The sequence below is a fragment of the Nymphaea colorata genome, chromosome 4, assembly GCF_008831285.2.
Source record: "Nymphaea colorata isolate Beijing-Zhang1983 chromosome 4, ASM883128v2, whole genome shotgun sequence".
In the NCBI taxonomy this organism is placed as follows: domain Eukaryota; kingdom Viridiplantae; phylum Streptophyta; class Magnoliopsida; order Nymphaeales; family Nymphaeaceae; genus Nymphaea; species Nymphaea colorata.
The window spans coordinates 23,328,394-23,344,108 of record NC_045141.1 but is presented as its reverse complement, the minus strand read 5'-3'; the positions used below and the strand labels follow the sequence as shown (position 1 = coordinate 23,344,108).

The window sequence follows — 15,715 nt, the reverse complement described above, 5'->3', positions numbered from 1 at the left end:
TTAACTTTTGACCACGCCCAGTACCATGCTCAGTCGTAGTCATACTTTTGCAGCGAATGAAAATCTTCAAAATCTAACTTGTTTGCTTGCTAGAACACTTCGGAGTGGTTTTTCTTGCTATATCAACGTTAGCCTTGGGCTTCAAGGGGAAGAATGGATTTTGAAATTGCTGAGATGGTTGAAAATTGAATGCAGTTTCAAATGTGATAGCAAACACGGCAAGAACAGTCGATCGATTGCAGACTATGCATGGCAGGGCCAGTGAAGTATGTTATCCTGGAGCAAGATCCAACGGGTGTGCGACGTTGCTTAGGTATGACAGGGTTTGTTCGAAGGATGCCGGGGACAAGTCTCCGGTTCCGAAGTCAATATATTGGAAAAATATCACTCCGCAACTAAATAGAAATATTTCTTACGGCGCCTTCTTTTTTCTAGATTTGTTGTTTACTTGGTACTGCCAACTTACGAGATTTGTTGTTAAAACAGGGAAAGATAATATTACCCTTTGTGAGGTTGCTTCAAACAGTTTCTTCTGTTAAGAATTTCACTAAGCTTGATCAACAGATTCAGTACTGATCATCATTGTGAGGTTGTGACAAGCAAGTGGAAGCGGGGTTGCTTACCAAACATGGTTTTTGGAGTTCTTGGATAACATCAAGACCGAGTTGAGAAAACTCCAGTGTTGATAAATCCTGGTTTTCAAAAGGGAAACCAAAAAGGGAGTGTTTTTCATAAAAACACTGTTTTTGCGTGTCTCCCAAACACAAAAACGAATTTTGGAAACTCATTTAAACTAATTTTAAAAATTCATTAAAGGACCCGATTTTAATCAAACAAGTTAAAGTTAGGTTTTGGTTGGTTTCACCAAATACCACTGTAATATTTTGCAATTATAGTAGAAACATGTGTGCTTTTCTCCTTTGTTCATCATTTGTCAGGAGACCCCTTATTTGTTCTCATATCGGTCAGTTGGAGCAGGTAGATGGTTGTAAACCTCGAAATAGGTTGACAAAGAATTGGGGATTAACTTTTATACTGGTAAAGAAAATATGTCTTTTTTTGCAGTTAATTAATTACTACTTTGTTCCAAAGGCAAATTTTGAAAATAACATACGAACTCAGAATCCACTCCAGTAGTCCAGTTTCTAATTAAGTACTTTAAAACACGCTCACGTTTTAGTGTTAAAAGCGTTATCGTGTTCACCGAGTCCCATGCGGTCACCATGTCCCTCAAGTCGCCATTCCTCGACTTCGCCTCCTCCTTTACTCCTTCCTTTCTCCCCAGAGCACCCCCGTTCCTTATTCCTCTCCACGGATTGAGACAATCTTCTTTGTGTTCTTCTTCTTCAGTTAAGGCATCATCGGCGAACTCAGAGACACAGCGGCGCAGAGCATCTGTTTCTGATGGGGAGCCGACAGGCACGGGCGCCGCGGCCCCTACAAGGGGAGAGGTCTTCCTCCACCGCCTTCTCTCCCAAAAGCCGATCTCTGGGCAGCCCAAAAAGAAAGAGAAGAAGAATAAGGGCGCTGAGCCAAAGCGGGTGGTGGACTCCGGCATTGCTTCGTGCTACGGTTGCGGGGCGCCTCTGCAAACCCAGGAAGTTGATGCCCCGGGGTACGTCGACCCGCAGACCTACGAAGTGGTAAGATAAGTTTTCTCCAGTGCCCTTCTTTCGGGTGCCTCTTCGTTACGGCTGTTTATCTTTGGATGGTGCCGATTGGTTCGCGAGGTGAAGAGAATTATGTGAGGTTTTGATGTGTGTCTTGCTTATTATGACTTACTTTCTTGTATTTTACCATTTTGTTTCCTTTTGGACCTTCTGAGAACCTTTTTGATATATGATTTCCTAATGTGGCTCTTAAAGGATTTCAAGGTAGCTTGAATTCTTCATGTTTAGTGCAGAAGAAGAGACATCGTCAGCTCAGGACTGTTCTTTGTGGGAGGTGTATACTTCTATCACACGGTCACATGGTTACTGCTGTGGGTGGGAATGGTGGTTATGCTGGTGGTAAGCAGTTTATAACGGCTGAAGAGCTGCGTGAGAAGTTATGCCACCTTAGAACCGAGAAAGTTCTCATCGTTAAGTTGGTAAATAAGTTCTCTATTCATACGAATATACAAATGTGCGAGCATTCATGACGATTTTCTGTTTAAAACTTCCGGCTTATAGTCTTAACTTTCGGCATAACAAGAACGGTTGTAATATGTGGCAATTTTCAATCGTTTTGAGTTATCAATTTACTCATTTGTTTCCCATCTTTAAAGTTAATTTTATAATTTTAAGTTCTTTTGTGAACTTTCTTTAGTTCCCGACTAAGCTTTGATTGAGCTCTAAACAGGCTTTCTCCCACTCCACAACACACATGCGCGCAGACACAGATGTTATTTCTCATTAATATATACATGTGCAAATTGGTTTTCGTAAAGTGTTTGTTTTGAGATACCGTCTAGGAGCACTTTGGGATAGATGACAATTGACAAACTTGAAAGCACTCCCATCAATCCTCTAGAGCAAATCATCTTTCACTGTCGTTATGCACGTTACTGGGTTTTATACACTTAAATCTTTGTATAGGTGGACATTGTTGATTTCAATGGAAGCTTTTTGGCCCGGATACGTGATATAGCTGGTGCAAATCCTATCATTTTGGTTATCACTAAGGTAAGTTCCCCTGGTGCTGGTTCTAGTTTGTGATGTTTCTCTACAACTATGGATTCCACCTTGCTCATTGGGCTTCTTTTAATTGATACAGGTCGATCTCCTCCCTAAAGGGACTGATTTGAACTGTGTGGGTGACTGGATAGTGGAGGCCACAATGAAGAAAAAGCTTAAGTGAGTTTCATATTTTCCAACTATTGGAAATAGCAGGTTCTTGTTACGGAGCAAACTGAAATTTGGTTGACTATGTATGACCAAATTTGGTTGTCCATTGTGTATGGTCTACCCCAAGATGCTCATACATGGCCAACAGCGTGATGCATTGAGGTTTCTAGCGAGAATCAGCTCTCCTTCTATTATCTATATTGGAAGAATCATTATTGTGGTGGTTTAAGACTCATGCATTGACTTTTGGTTTTGCTGTTTGGTATTTTATTTTACCAAGACAGTTGGTTTTACTTTGCAACAATGTTATATTCTTCTATGTTGCCTTTTTGCAGTGTCCTGAGCATCCATTTGACCAGCTCAAAGTCTCTGTTAGGTATTGAAGGTGTTGCTGTTGAGATTCAAAAGGAGAAAAAGGTGCTTCGTTCTATATTCCTAGCAGGGATAGATTCATTTGATTCATCTCATAATAGTTTGGAGTCACATATTTGTTAGGCTGAAGAAAGCATGGAAAGCGTGTCATTCTGTGTTCTTGAATGATCATTCTAAATTTCTCAGTCTTTTTTGTAGTTTTTATATTCTGGCTATCTTTTAAGTTTTAGACTTTTAGGTTGTTGTGTGAAGTCAAACTCTTTTGGTTCATTTCCACTTAATATAAAAAAAAATTCAGGAAATTATTACAGTTTCAGTGTTTTGCATGTTTTAGTTCTATTTTCTTTCCTCAAAAAACTATGTTCTGACTTTTTTTCCTTCTTTTGGCAGGGCCGAGATGTATACATTCTGGTTAGTACCTACTTTTTTCATGTTATCTACTTGTGTCGTCTACTCAAGTTTCTTGTCATTGTAAGACTGGGCAATGTTGTGACCCGACATTTCTCCTAATTTAGAAACTAAGTTGCTAAACCATTTTACTTGTCACCAAATGCTGATTTTATGAATGTGGAAGCAGTTGTTTATCCTCTTTTGCTGATACATGTTTGTTGTATATGTGGCAACTCCATGTTCTAGCCATAATAGATTGACTGAATCTGTCTTGAAGAGTGAGATCGTCATTTCTTCCATCTGAAGCAATGGCTAGTGAAGCAGTAGTGGCAGAGGTTGAGCTGATAAGCTAGCTCATAGGGCTGGCTGTTGGATGCGCCAAGGCTGCCTTTTCTTTCACACTAGGAGCAGTATGCAAATATGGGCCCTTCCACAGTTGTGGGGCCATTTATCAATATTGTCTGTTTGATCTCAAAACTTGCTCCAGGCACAAAGTCATTGAGCAACTATATTCTTGCTGCTTTTCTATAAGAGTTTTTTTCTTGTCCTGAGTTATGATTTTGGTTATGTGAATACTTCTTTTGTATGATTACAGGGTTCAGCAAATGTTGGGAAATCTGCTTTTGTTAATGCTTTGCTACGTGAGTTCTCAAACTTAGCACATTTTGCCTTTAGGTGAACAGTAGCTGATTAGCTAAATTGTTCCTTGTTTTCTTTCTTATTAATGTGTTGTTGTAGATTTATCTATGTGGTAGTCCTGAAACAATAGCTTGCACTGTTTGATATGTGAACCAAAATTAGCACTTTGCACTTACCTTACTGAGTTCCTAGAGGTGACTTTTGGGACCGAGCTTAACCTGCCAGCATTTTTTTGTGCTATGGTGTTTATTAACAGCCTATTGCCAGTGAGAAGAGCGGAACTCTAGCTACGTAATGTCGTAACGGTCCAACCTGGAGGAAAAACTGACTTCATAACCATGGTTTTTACTCAGTCAAACCCCGAGATTCTTTTTTACCAATCCTGAAAGGCTGAGGGCAAAAGTGTAAATGAGGAGAGGGCATGGATGGGATTTAGATAAAAGACAGTAATTGATTAGTCAAACCGGAAACATTAGTGACAAGGTTAAAGAACTTAATCGTGATTTGGAATCCCTTAATTGCAGTTAACCATCCCTTATTATGAATAGTCAACCCTCTTTATTTTACATGTAAACTTAGTATTTCATAGTTGCCATCAGCCTGGACGAGCAATCTGAAGACCAGTGACACACACACACACATTTTTATACTTCTTGACTTGCTCTTGTATTTACAATGCACATTGTCTGTCATGGTTCTATAGCTAGTTTAGAGGATCTTGGGATTTGACCCCACATATGTCAATGTTTTCAGTCCAATCATGACCAATTTTGAAGTAGCCATCAATTGTAATTAGCAGAATTATTAGACCCTTTTGAAACAAATTCCACATCTTCACTCTCGTTGCACATAATGGGTTGTAGTCGCTAAACTGGCATTGTCACAGATATGGTCTCAGGTCTGCCAAGTGCCTTTCTTGAAGGTATTTTTTTAATGGTCTTAGAATTCAGAACTCGGCTACCTTCATGCCTGCATTGATTGGATATGGTTTTCCTTTATGTTATTTCTTTTCCTCAATATTGCATTGACATCTTCAGCCAAGAAAAGACAAATAAAGTTGTTGGTTTAGTCCTTTTCTTTCCGTAAATAATTCTTTACGTTTTTTTTTCATCACTTACATTTTGGATAGTATCAACTATCATCTCACGTTTCAGAAGCAGGCCGGATTGAAATGAGCTATTCAATGCATAGTTCATGTGTTTTTTGTTCCATCTTGGAGCTAACCCCCTATATTCTTGATGGAGAATCCGTAATGTCCATTCTTAAGGTCATATAGGGAGAATTCTGTGCTAGTGTTGGTAAACAAGCCTATGTTTCATCTCTTGCCTATGCATCATGAACTTGAGCTGCCATGTTCTACTAAAAGTTGATGTGTTTTATTTGTTTCAACTATATAAACTAAAAAAACAAAAGTGACTTAAGCAGTCCACACTCCAGCAATTGTGCTGTAGCATGTTTGACACTAATGTAATTTTGTTGGATGCTAATTTCCTTTTTCTCCATATAGAGATGATGGCAAGAAAAGATCCAGTTGCTGCAGCAGCTCGGAAATACAAGCCCATGCAGTCTGCTGTTCCTGGAACTACCCTTGGTCCAATTGAGATTGATGCTTTTCATGGTGGTGGGGTATGTTCTTTTTGTACTACCTTACACATGTTGTCAGAGTGATAATATATCGTTACTTTGTTTCCAAATGCCATGTAAACATGAAAAATTGGTATTTTCCAACACTAAGTTGACTAAGTTTCAAGAACCATGATATTTGTTATTCCTTTTGCACTTGGTGGTTGATAGATTTCTGGAAGGCAAAAGCGAGTTTGCTTGGTAGATCTTTGTTAAATGATTTAAATTGTTGAGGTGGTGCGCTTCTTCACCATTCTGGATCATTTGAGGATATGACTTCTTTAGATATTTTCTCATGCTATCTATTGACATGAAATGCCAATGTCAATGAGTGTGCTGATGGTGTCCTTGTATGTGTCTTTTTTATAAATTATACTTTTAGCTGCTACCTAGCAGCCCTGAAAGGGGTGTATTCACAACCTATAGGCAGGAGGTTGTTTCAAACTCCATGGGTCCCCACCCCTTTGCATAAGCCGATGCAGGTTCTTGCCTTAGGGGGCCACAAGAAAGGACTGTAGTTCTACCCACCTGGATGCAAATACACGTGGCACATGCACATACAGACAATTCAAGCATGCAAACATCAATGTCCAGACACAAGGACAACATACTACATGCACAAACCATGTTCAGGCCCCCAGAAAGAACATCATCATTAATACATGGATGAAATCATTAATTTTTCTAACCTTGGTATGGAGAATAAATGCATCCACACCACACGCACAACACACAGGCTTTAAAGCCAAACCCAGACTCAACCCAAAGTACAGCAACTGGTGACTCAACACGGTGTCAGACTGATTTTGAAACCTTCATTTTTGCATAAAGCATATTTACGTATGTATAGAATCATCTTTGTGTTCATTATAATATGCAGCTTTCCTGTGCAAAATTGAAAAGAAAACTGCTAGTTAGTATTTTAGTTCTTCCACATTTCAACAATTCTGTAGGCCCTCCTTTTTTGTCGCTAAATCCTTTTTATTCTTTGATACCTTGCAGAAACTCTATGACACTCCTGGAGTGCACCTGCACCACAGGCAAGCTGCTGTGGTCCATTCTGAAGATCTGCCTTCCCTGGCACCTCAGAGCCATCTAAGAGGCCAATGTTTTCCTGTATGATTAGCTGTTCCGGAATATTTTATATATATATATATAACTTTTCCTAATGGTCAGTTTACGTGGTTGTTCAGGCATCGTTTGGTAAGGAAGCACATTCTGATGGAGGAGCTACAACCTTGAATGGGTCATCTATCTTTTGGGGAGGACTTGTTAGGATTGACATATTAAAAGTTTGTAGAGTTCGGCTGAAATTTTTTTTCATAATTTTTTGTTTTAAATGCACGCTTATCCTTATAGTGCACCCATTGCATGGCATGTAGGTCTTTCCTCATACAAGGCTGACACTCTATGGCCCCAAAGCTCTGCATTCACACATGGTGCCTACAGTTGATGCAGATGACTTTTACAAGGTGTGTAGTTAAACTTTGAAGTGTAGAAGTGTAGTTTGGTAGAGTGGGAAATTAAAAAATGTGATGGAGACCATGTTTTGCCTGAATCTTATACCTACCTGATTGTAATTTCGGTTTCAAAGTTATACAGTTTTCTAGACAAATAGTTGGATTCTCACTTCTTAGTTTTTTCTCTTATGCTTTGTTTTTCTCTTCTATTATGAGTTGAGATCCTATATGTGGAAACAAAAAGATGAAGCATGATATTCTCTTCTTATTTGCTATGCTTTAATGAGTACTGACTAGTTCTTTTATCACACAATGCATTCAGAGAGAACTAGGGGTATTGCTTACACCACCAAATGGGAAAGAGAGAGCAGATAGCTGGCCTGGTCTTCAATCTGTTCGCCGGTTACAAATAAAATTTGAAGACTGGAAGAGGTATGTGGCTAACCAATTAATGATTACTTTCTTTGAAGTCTCTTGCAAAATCATGGTCTGTGGAAGTTCAACAAACTGTTTAGTCTCAAATACCTTCCCTTGACAGGCCTGCTTGTGACATTGCTGTCTCGGGTTTGGGATGGATAGTTCTTGAGCCTATGGGAATATCAACTGAATTTTCCGATTTGATTGTTGAAGATACTCCAAGAGAACTACACTTAACCATACACGTTCCAAAACCTGTTGAAGTTTTCATCCGCCCTCCCATGCCTGTCGGCAAAGCGGGTGCAGAGTGGTACATGTTCCAGGATCTGACAGAGAAACAGATAGAAATGAGGCCAAAGTTGTGTACATAATTTGAGGTATAGTTTTGCTCTTGTCCTCTCCCTCATTTTTGTATAGTATTATGGCTGGAAGGATCTTCCAATCCAGGCTTTTCACAGATAATGCACACGCCTTCATCTTCTTGAAGATCCATTCATAAATTTAACAAGTTCCAGCTTCCATTTGCCATGCACATAGCTGGGGCATGCTTGGTAAATTTCAGTGTCTTGTAACATCATTCTCCAGTGTAAATTGCGAGATGCCCTGTGACCAATATCGAGCCAATGTCGGTATCAGCCCAAAAATCAGGTTGTCCTGTGCAGAATTTACAGAACTAAAGTTTGTATCTGTACATCTAAGAAACCATTGTTTGGTCTGTCTTTCTATCGTGCCATCGAGAAATTTTATGTCTAAAACAGTTATTCTGGTGCTTTTCAATCTAAGAGATTTTATTCGTTTCTCCTAAAGAGAACATGATATTTATTACCATGAGAATTTTGATTTTCAGCATCTCAGACTTCAAAGTTTTGTCCCCTAATCTGCATCTAATTGTATGTGGTGGAGAATATGAGGTTCAACTAACTAACTAGGTGGATTCAAGATATTAGTGCTAGTTGAATATTTAGCGAGAACCTAATCAACTTCTGAAGGATAAACAAGAGGGCCTTCGTGCTTTTTGGCGAAGATCGCTCGTAAAGCGAATCTGCCTCCATAGGTCAGACAGACAGCCACTCACAACAAGGACCTCGAAATGCGCTGCTCAATTATTCTACTTGTTCATAAACAAAAAGTTGCTACAAAATCCTACTGAATTTAAAATTTTGATGTTGGGGCAAGCTCTTGCGACCAACGAATACACCTTGAACAAGAACAATCAGATTATTATTAAAACATCCTCGGTTGATGCTGTGGAAGCAGAGGCAAACCATATTGAAGGACTATGCCTTCCATCTGCTGGAACGAAACCTGTTTTCAACTGTTTATGGCTAGTTGCATGGATGCAGGGTTTCACTATCGGCAAGAAATGAAACTGAACAGCTCACGAAACTAGGGATCATGGTTCAGTGTGTGGGAGAAAACAACCCGATCCTCCTGCATTCTAATATTGTGTTGCCTTTGTACAGGTAATTACAACAATAAACTGGTAGGGTTCACTATCAAGCCCAAGTTTAATGAACTGTCTGGATGAACATGAGATTAACGATCAGCCACCCAAACAAAAAAGAGATTTAAAGGCTCCTCATTCCTCCTATCCTGGGGTCTTGGGCTGCATTGAGATCTTAGTGGGGTGCAGTATCAAATGTGTGTTGTTGTGATATCACTGTTTAAAGTCCAAGGGAAGTAGCACTCACAATAATTGACTAACAACGTACCTTCAACGCGCCCAACCAATTATGCTAGACCTTTTGAGGCCAAGTTTGACCTCAAAGTTAGAGATTCTTGAGTCCTTTCAATTTGGAAGGTCTCCTTGTTTACGTAGTCCTTTCAATTTGAAAGGTCTTTTTGTTTACTTAATGACATTATTACGATAAGTTTCAAAGCTATTATAAGTTATGAAGAGCACATGCAGATGTAAAGAGGGTAGACCATTGTTGTAGAAACCAGCTTTGTAAGAACTACTTTGTCCATGAATTAAACACGCTTTTAAAGGGTTGTTTGACAATAGTAACATAATATTACAATATCATGAAACTACCTCAAAAATAAAACCAATTCATAAAACACTTGTTACAGCATTAGATGAATCTTTCTCATCTTTTAAAACAGATTTATAAAATAATAACATACTATCATTATGATTTCCAAACAATCAAAGCCCATTAATAATGGTCCATCAATAGTGGTCCGTCCATGAGGTTCTTGACAAACAAAAAGTCAGGTGGGCTTATCTAAATTTCTCGGAAGGGCGGGGGTTGAAAAGAAATTATTATGATTCCCACTTGTCGGTGTCCTGCGTTTGGATTCGGGCGGGACGCAACGTGTTTATGTCATGTAAAATCCGCACTGCCCTAACGCTAGGCGCCAAAAGGAGGCTCCTAAACCCTATACCCCTTGGCCGAGGCAACCGCCGTGTTCGCAGATCGTCCGTGGTTCCCTTACATCCTTCTCCATTTTCTGGGCGATGGCTTCGCCTTGCAGATTACTTAGGAGGACGACGGTTTCTGCGGTTCGTTCTGCCATTCGAGCTAGGGTCTCCTCGTCGCCCTCGCCGTGCGCCAGTCTGCCGACAGCTGGCGGGAAGGCGACGCCTTGCTCTCGTCGTCTTCAGTCCTTCACCAGGTTGCTTCCGTCTCCATTTCGAAAGAATCTCCGCTATTGTTTCTCTGGTGTGTTTTTCATCCTCGGATTTAGTATGCTGGATTTGGATTTCACCGCAGCCGCCTTTTTTGTTTCAAAGTAGCTTGATTATTGAGCTAAAGGATTATTGCGCTAATTTGTGGTTCTTGTTGATGGATGAATCATGCCCTTGCGATCTTGTTTTTGGTCGATCATAACGTTTGTCGTAAGCTCTGAATTTCTTCTCGTTTCTTTCTTATTTCATCCTGTTCTGTTTCACGTTCACATTTTTATCTATGTTGTCATCTTTTTTCATCTCTCGGTCTGCTTGCTCTAAGTCTCCCATTGTTTGATATCCTTCCTGTCTTGCGTTTTTTGTTGCTGCGTCTGTTGACATTTTTTTTTCTGTTTTCTATGTAAATTATTTTCGGTTGGTGCCCACTTTGTCGCATGAACTCTTTTCTTCTTTTTTCCCTTGCGTGTTACTCATGGGTTGATTAGTAGTTTTATCGATTTTTCATTCTGAACTTCCAAATTTTCTTGTAGTTTGCCGCCTTTCACTATGATCATACCCATAGTTTGTATCCTGACCGATTTTTGTTATTTTGGACCTGATGTGCAATTCCGGCGCCAGTATAATCTTGCCAAACAAAAATCTACTTATGCCGAATGTGTGTTGCTTTCTTATTATTAATTGGTTCTTTTCTTCTTTGACTTTTACGGCAGATTGCCAGTTGAATTGAGTTGTGGACCTTCCCTGTTTCCACTGCATAGCGCTGTTGCCCTCGCGCGCCTGTCTTCATGCTTAAGTGTAAACTCTCAGAGTTGTCGTGCACTTTCTCAGGGTACATTCTGTCGGACCTCTCCCGGACTCTAATATTTTGTGTCTGGAGTGAGTTGCTTCTCCTTCAATACTTGCAAATGCTTTTTTTTTTGTTCAATCTGCAACATATAGTTCTTTATCTCTTTTGGCACTACTCTAGTTCATTAACCATCTCACGGCTCACTAAGTCACTTGTCCGGTTGGTTGGTGGGTTTTTTTCTTCTTTTTGGAGGTCCAGCCTCCTGCTTCCTAGGAACTAGTGTATGTCCAGTTCTGCTGTCATAGGTTGGACCTGTAGGATTATGTCCAACGACTTGCTTGTGATTGTGTAGGTGACGTGACATGGCATAATATACAGTGATGTATCCTTCATAATTTTAGTTTTTTAATAATTTTTAATGAGATTAGCAGTTGATAGATGTATCTGTGTGTTAAATCAGAAAATCTTTGTTGTGTGTTTCCATGTACCCTAGTCTATTCTTGTCTTTCGTGCATAAGTTGATTGTCCATGTGATAAAAGTTCCCAATTGAACATGTAATGTGAATAGTTTCTCTTCTTTCTTTCCATTCTATCTTATTTGTACTGTTGAGTCTGTTTTCATGACTGTTCAGCACTTCCCTGGATTCCTGATTATGTGAATTTTCTCTTTATCACATCCTCTTCTTTCCTTCATCCTCTTCTGATGAGACCTATTAAAGATGCCATTTGGTCACTGTGCTTGCCAACAAAAATTGAGCTAAGATTGATCCTTTCTTTTCACATGCACATGGAGGGGTTGATGGTATCAGTCACCTGCTTTAGGAAACTATTCTACCTGTGTGACTTCTATTTAAAACTATTTGGTAAGATCATCTTGGATTACTTGATGCATTTGCATGGTTGACCACTAGCTGGTTTCTTATTCTATTTGCATACTTTGGGAGATACCTGGCAAACATGCTACCTCAAGGAAAATTGACCACACGCTTGTATGAATATGCTTATATCTAATCCATAGGGAAAATAGAGGACCACATTCATTCCTTGCTTGCTGAAATACTAAAGACATTGAGTTTGTTTTCCTGATACTAATGGAAGAATTCATATGGCATGCGTTTCTGTTTTCCTATTTGTTGTATTGCATGTATCAGAAAACTATAGTTAACGCCTTAACGGAACAAATAAAGTTACTAAGCTACTGTACCTTGAGAAATTTGAGTAGTTCACTGCACATTGCACCATATGGATATGTTACTTATTGTGTTCTCTAGGAATCAAGGTGAGAGCGTCAACTGTCTTGTTGATTACATTTGCTTAGGCTCTGTTGCCTTGTATGTCTTCAAACTCTAGAGCTTGTCTGTTCTCATATAAATTTTTCCAATAAAACCTTTACAGATTATTTGCAAATGTAAGACTACTAGTACCCGCCCTTGCTGGACTTAATCAGTTATATACATTAATGTCATGTTTGCATATGAGTGGAGATCTTCTTGAGATTTATAATTATTGTGCGTGTAATAAGGATATACCTTGTTTATCTATGTATAAAATATAAATATGTTAGTTAGGATTTTAGGACCCAATACGTATTATTTTTCTGAGATAAAATTTGAACAGCATTTCTTTTATATAGGATGACATATATTATATTCTCTGTTTTTCTTCACTGCAAGATGTGGAATCAGGTAGTCCACATGTTAATAATACTATTACTATAAATTGGTCCTTCCTTTGGAGGTTATTTTCTAAGGAGTGATATTGCAACTTTCTATATTTCACCGCCTTTTAATCTCCTTGCAATATTGATCCTTATTTGCAATTTGACAATTCGTCTAATTACTGAATTTTAGATTTCTCAAGTATATGTGCAAGAAAAACCCCATGGCTTGTCCCAGTTTCTGGAAGGGTATTGCTAAAACTTTCGTACTTAATCCCAAAAATAACTGAGATCCTGTCAACATATCTATATATTGCATAATCTTGCATATTAATATATAAGTAGCTGTAGCTAATATGATTAAATAATCTTATGATCTCACTTATAATTATATAGGACATATATTTTACCCATATATATAATGTTAATTCTGTTGCATAGATCATATCATAATTATGCCATTAATCTATTCTTTCTAGAAAACCACTCATGTCCTTTTGCAGATCAATTGATCTTTGTATCTTCAACCAACTTCAAATGTTTGGTTCCTGCAGGCACATGATATCCCTTTGCTTAAAAGAAATAAAATGGGCCCTTATGGACTTGCCAACCACTTTCTCAGTTCTCAGCATCATCAAGTATGGATATTCCATTAACATAGACTGCTATCTCAAGCATGTTACATGCCTAGAAGTAAAAACTGTGTAGTGCCATTTTCTATTTCAATTGGCTAGTGGATGCCTTCATTCTCTTGCTTGAAGAATCAACACCAACGTGTTGCTCTTTTGGCATAGTCACAAATTTTCTTAGTCTCGTACTAATAAACGTCATGCAATGAGAGGCTTTTTCTCTTTCTTTCTTTTTTGTTAGGTTCATGGTGGGTTTTTAAAGTCTTGGCCTGTTATATGAGTATGATTATGGATTTTATCATCTGCAAATAGTCTAAGAATGGAAAACTAGAGCTCCCATTTAGGTGGGGGAGCATGGTGATGAGGATGATTAAAAATGACACAAAAACATATGATAGGGAATACATTCATAGATATCAGTGTTGCTTCAACTTTCAATTATTCCATCTTCCTGCAGAGTATCCTTGAAGTGAAGCATGAGAACATCACTAGTGTTGTATCTATTTGCTATCTTAAAGGTCTATCTATGTTGAAGATTTTGGCAGTGGATGCATCAGCTGATCAATGGATACTGTTTTTTTTTTTTCTGAAAATTTTGGCTACGAATCAATTTGAGGATTCCTGCTGAGCATGCACATGATATAGTTTTACTATAGGCCTTACTATATAGCTGAGCATGTTTGCATTATGTGGCCTGGAATCAAGTTGCATTTACTAATTTCAAAACAACAAAGGACGAATTTTGAAAGACAATTTGAAAGTAAAATTATAACACTCTATAATCTAGCATTGGCTGTACCCTTTCATTATTTGTAAGTTATACGTTTGTCAGGGACACGTTCAAGGAAAATTACTATATACAACCTCATTTTTCTGTGTTAGCAGTCGGATCAATTGTTATAATGGATTACTTTGCCTGCAATTTCATTGTATATTGCCATCAAGAAGCATGAGAAGCGAGTTCAAAGCTATAAAGTTGTGCCCAGGTTCATCTGACCTTATAGTGAGGACCTTGGGGTCCTGATCGCTAAAGCCTGTCTTTGGACATCTTGTCACTTTACCTTGTCATGTCATTTCTCTTCTCATACCCAAAATTCTCTCTCCACTTCAATTATCGAGGTGTCTAGTGCCCATCAAATTCTGGACTACTTAGTGGGCCTTTTTCTGTATTAATGTTTGTTGAACTGCTTAGTGACAAGCCTTGTTCCTTTCCCAGATTACTATGATGACACGTGAGTGAATTCATTTTGCTTCGTGTGGTTGGCCTGTAAGGTAGGTTACGAATTGTTCTTCACTGAAAGCTCTTCATTAGCAGTTAAAATTTATTCCATGCAAATTGAGTGTGTGCCATATTTTTTCCCGTCATGTGGAACGTAGTGATCGTGGAAAATGCCAGTCATTTGTCACTGATTCATAATTATCCTTGTCTCTTGGATTTGAGTTTTAACGTAAGCATAGCAATCCCGAGCATGATAGAGTGTCCTACTTTTGTAGGGAACTGTGTCGGGAAAATGAATAATGAGAACTTTATGTAGTATGGCATAATTTAAATAAACAGTCTTCTCTTGGATATCTTGATACATGACATGGGCCTCATTGGATAAACCATGGTCGAATCACGACACCATTACTCGTTTTCGGTCAGCAGTTTGGATTTTGGATAATTGACTGTTACATATCTGATTTTAGGATACCGTATGCTTCAAGTTCACATTTTACTTTTTTTTCCTGCTTCAAGTAATTTTTCTCTATTTTACGATTTTGTTCCTTTCAACAGAGATCGGTGTGGCGGTGCCTAGGTAGGAGGATTTGCCATCACGACGCCCTATTATTCCTCTCTGGAGAAGCTCTTTTCTGTTCCAACTTGACATTGCTCGGTGAACAATTCATTTTTCTCACTGTCACGACTGATCAACTTCTATATTCTTGGTGGTTTGTAATTTTTTATTTACATCTACTGACGATGTCCGAAGAACTAAACTTGACATAATAAGTTTTACGTTTACTGTTTTCTTCATTGTTTCCTTCTGTAATCTTGTTCCTGTAGTCAAAACGGTTTTAAGCATAAGATGTATGTGTGGAATGGTTGGTTATGCTAATGAAAGACGAGACATCTAGTGGAAATCGGGTTCAATAATAGGACCTTAGGTCGTCGTGGACCGTCACCTGTATTGACGAAGATGGCAACTACATGTGTGCTGCATATTGCTGAGTGTGAACTTGAAAGATGAACCGATCTTAATTTAGAGATGAGCATTATAAATGCAGGCTGCTAACACCGAGA

The 15,715-nt window shown here is 38.7% G+C and overlaps 2 protein-coding genes across 4 annotated transcripts; both read left to right on the top strand.

Annotated features, from left to right (window-relative positions):
- Positions 1-1,190: 1,190 nt before the first annotated feature.
- Positions 1,191-8,525, top strand: LOC116253542 (putative nitric oxide synthase). 2 transcript variants are annotated; one of them, XM_031628398.2, is made up of 14 exons: positions 1,191-1,643; positions 1,904-2,089; positions 2,577-2,663; positions 2,755-2,834; positions 3,161-3,242; positions 3,588-3,608; positions 4,183-4,228; positions 5,734-5,852; positions 6,852-6,965; positions 7,043-7,141; positions 7,232-7,321; positions 7,632-7,741; positions 7,848-8,103; positions 8,185-8,525. In XM_031628398.2, exons 1-13 carry the CDS (start codon positions 1,224-1,226, stop codon positions 8,095-8,097), a joined length of 1,704 nt encoding a protein of 567 aa, XP_031484258.1. In that variant the 5' UTR covers positions 1,191-1,223; the 3' UTR covers positions 8,098-8,103; positions 8,185-8,525. The 2 variants fall into 2 exon arrangements, with proteins under 2 accessions (XP_031484258.1, XP_031484256.1); XM_031628396.2 differs by having other exon boundaries at positions 7,848-8,525.
- Positions 8,526-10,088: 1,563 nt separating this feature from the next.
- LOC116253552 (protein NONRESPONDING TO OXYLIPINS 2, mitochondrial-like) lies at positions 10,089-15,448 on the top strand. 2 transcript variants are annotated; one of them, XM_031628414.2, is made up of 3 exons: positions 10,089-10,345; positions 11,069-11,187; positions 15,209-15,448. In XM_031628414.2, the coding sequence occupies exons 1-3, from the start codon at positions 10,188-10,190 to the stop codon at positions 15,232-15,234; spliced, it is 303 nt and encodes a 100-aa protein (XP_031484274.1). In that variant the 5' UTR covers positions 10,089-10,187; the 3' UTR covers positions 15,235-15,448. The 2 variants fall into 2 exon arrangements, with proteins under 2 accessions (XP_031484274.1, XP_031484275.1); XM_031628415.2 differs by having other exon boundaries at positions 10,090-10,345; positions 11,069-11,234.
- Positions 15,449-15,715: the final 267 nt, after the last annotated feature.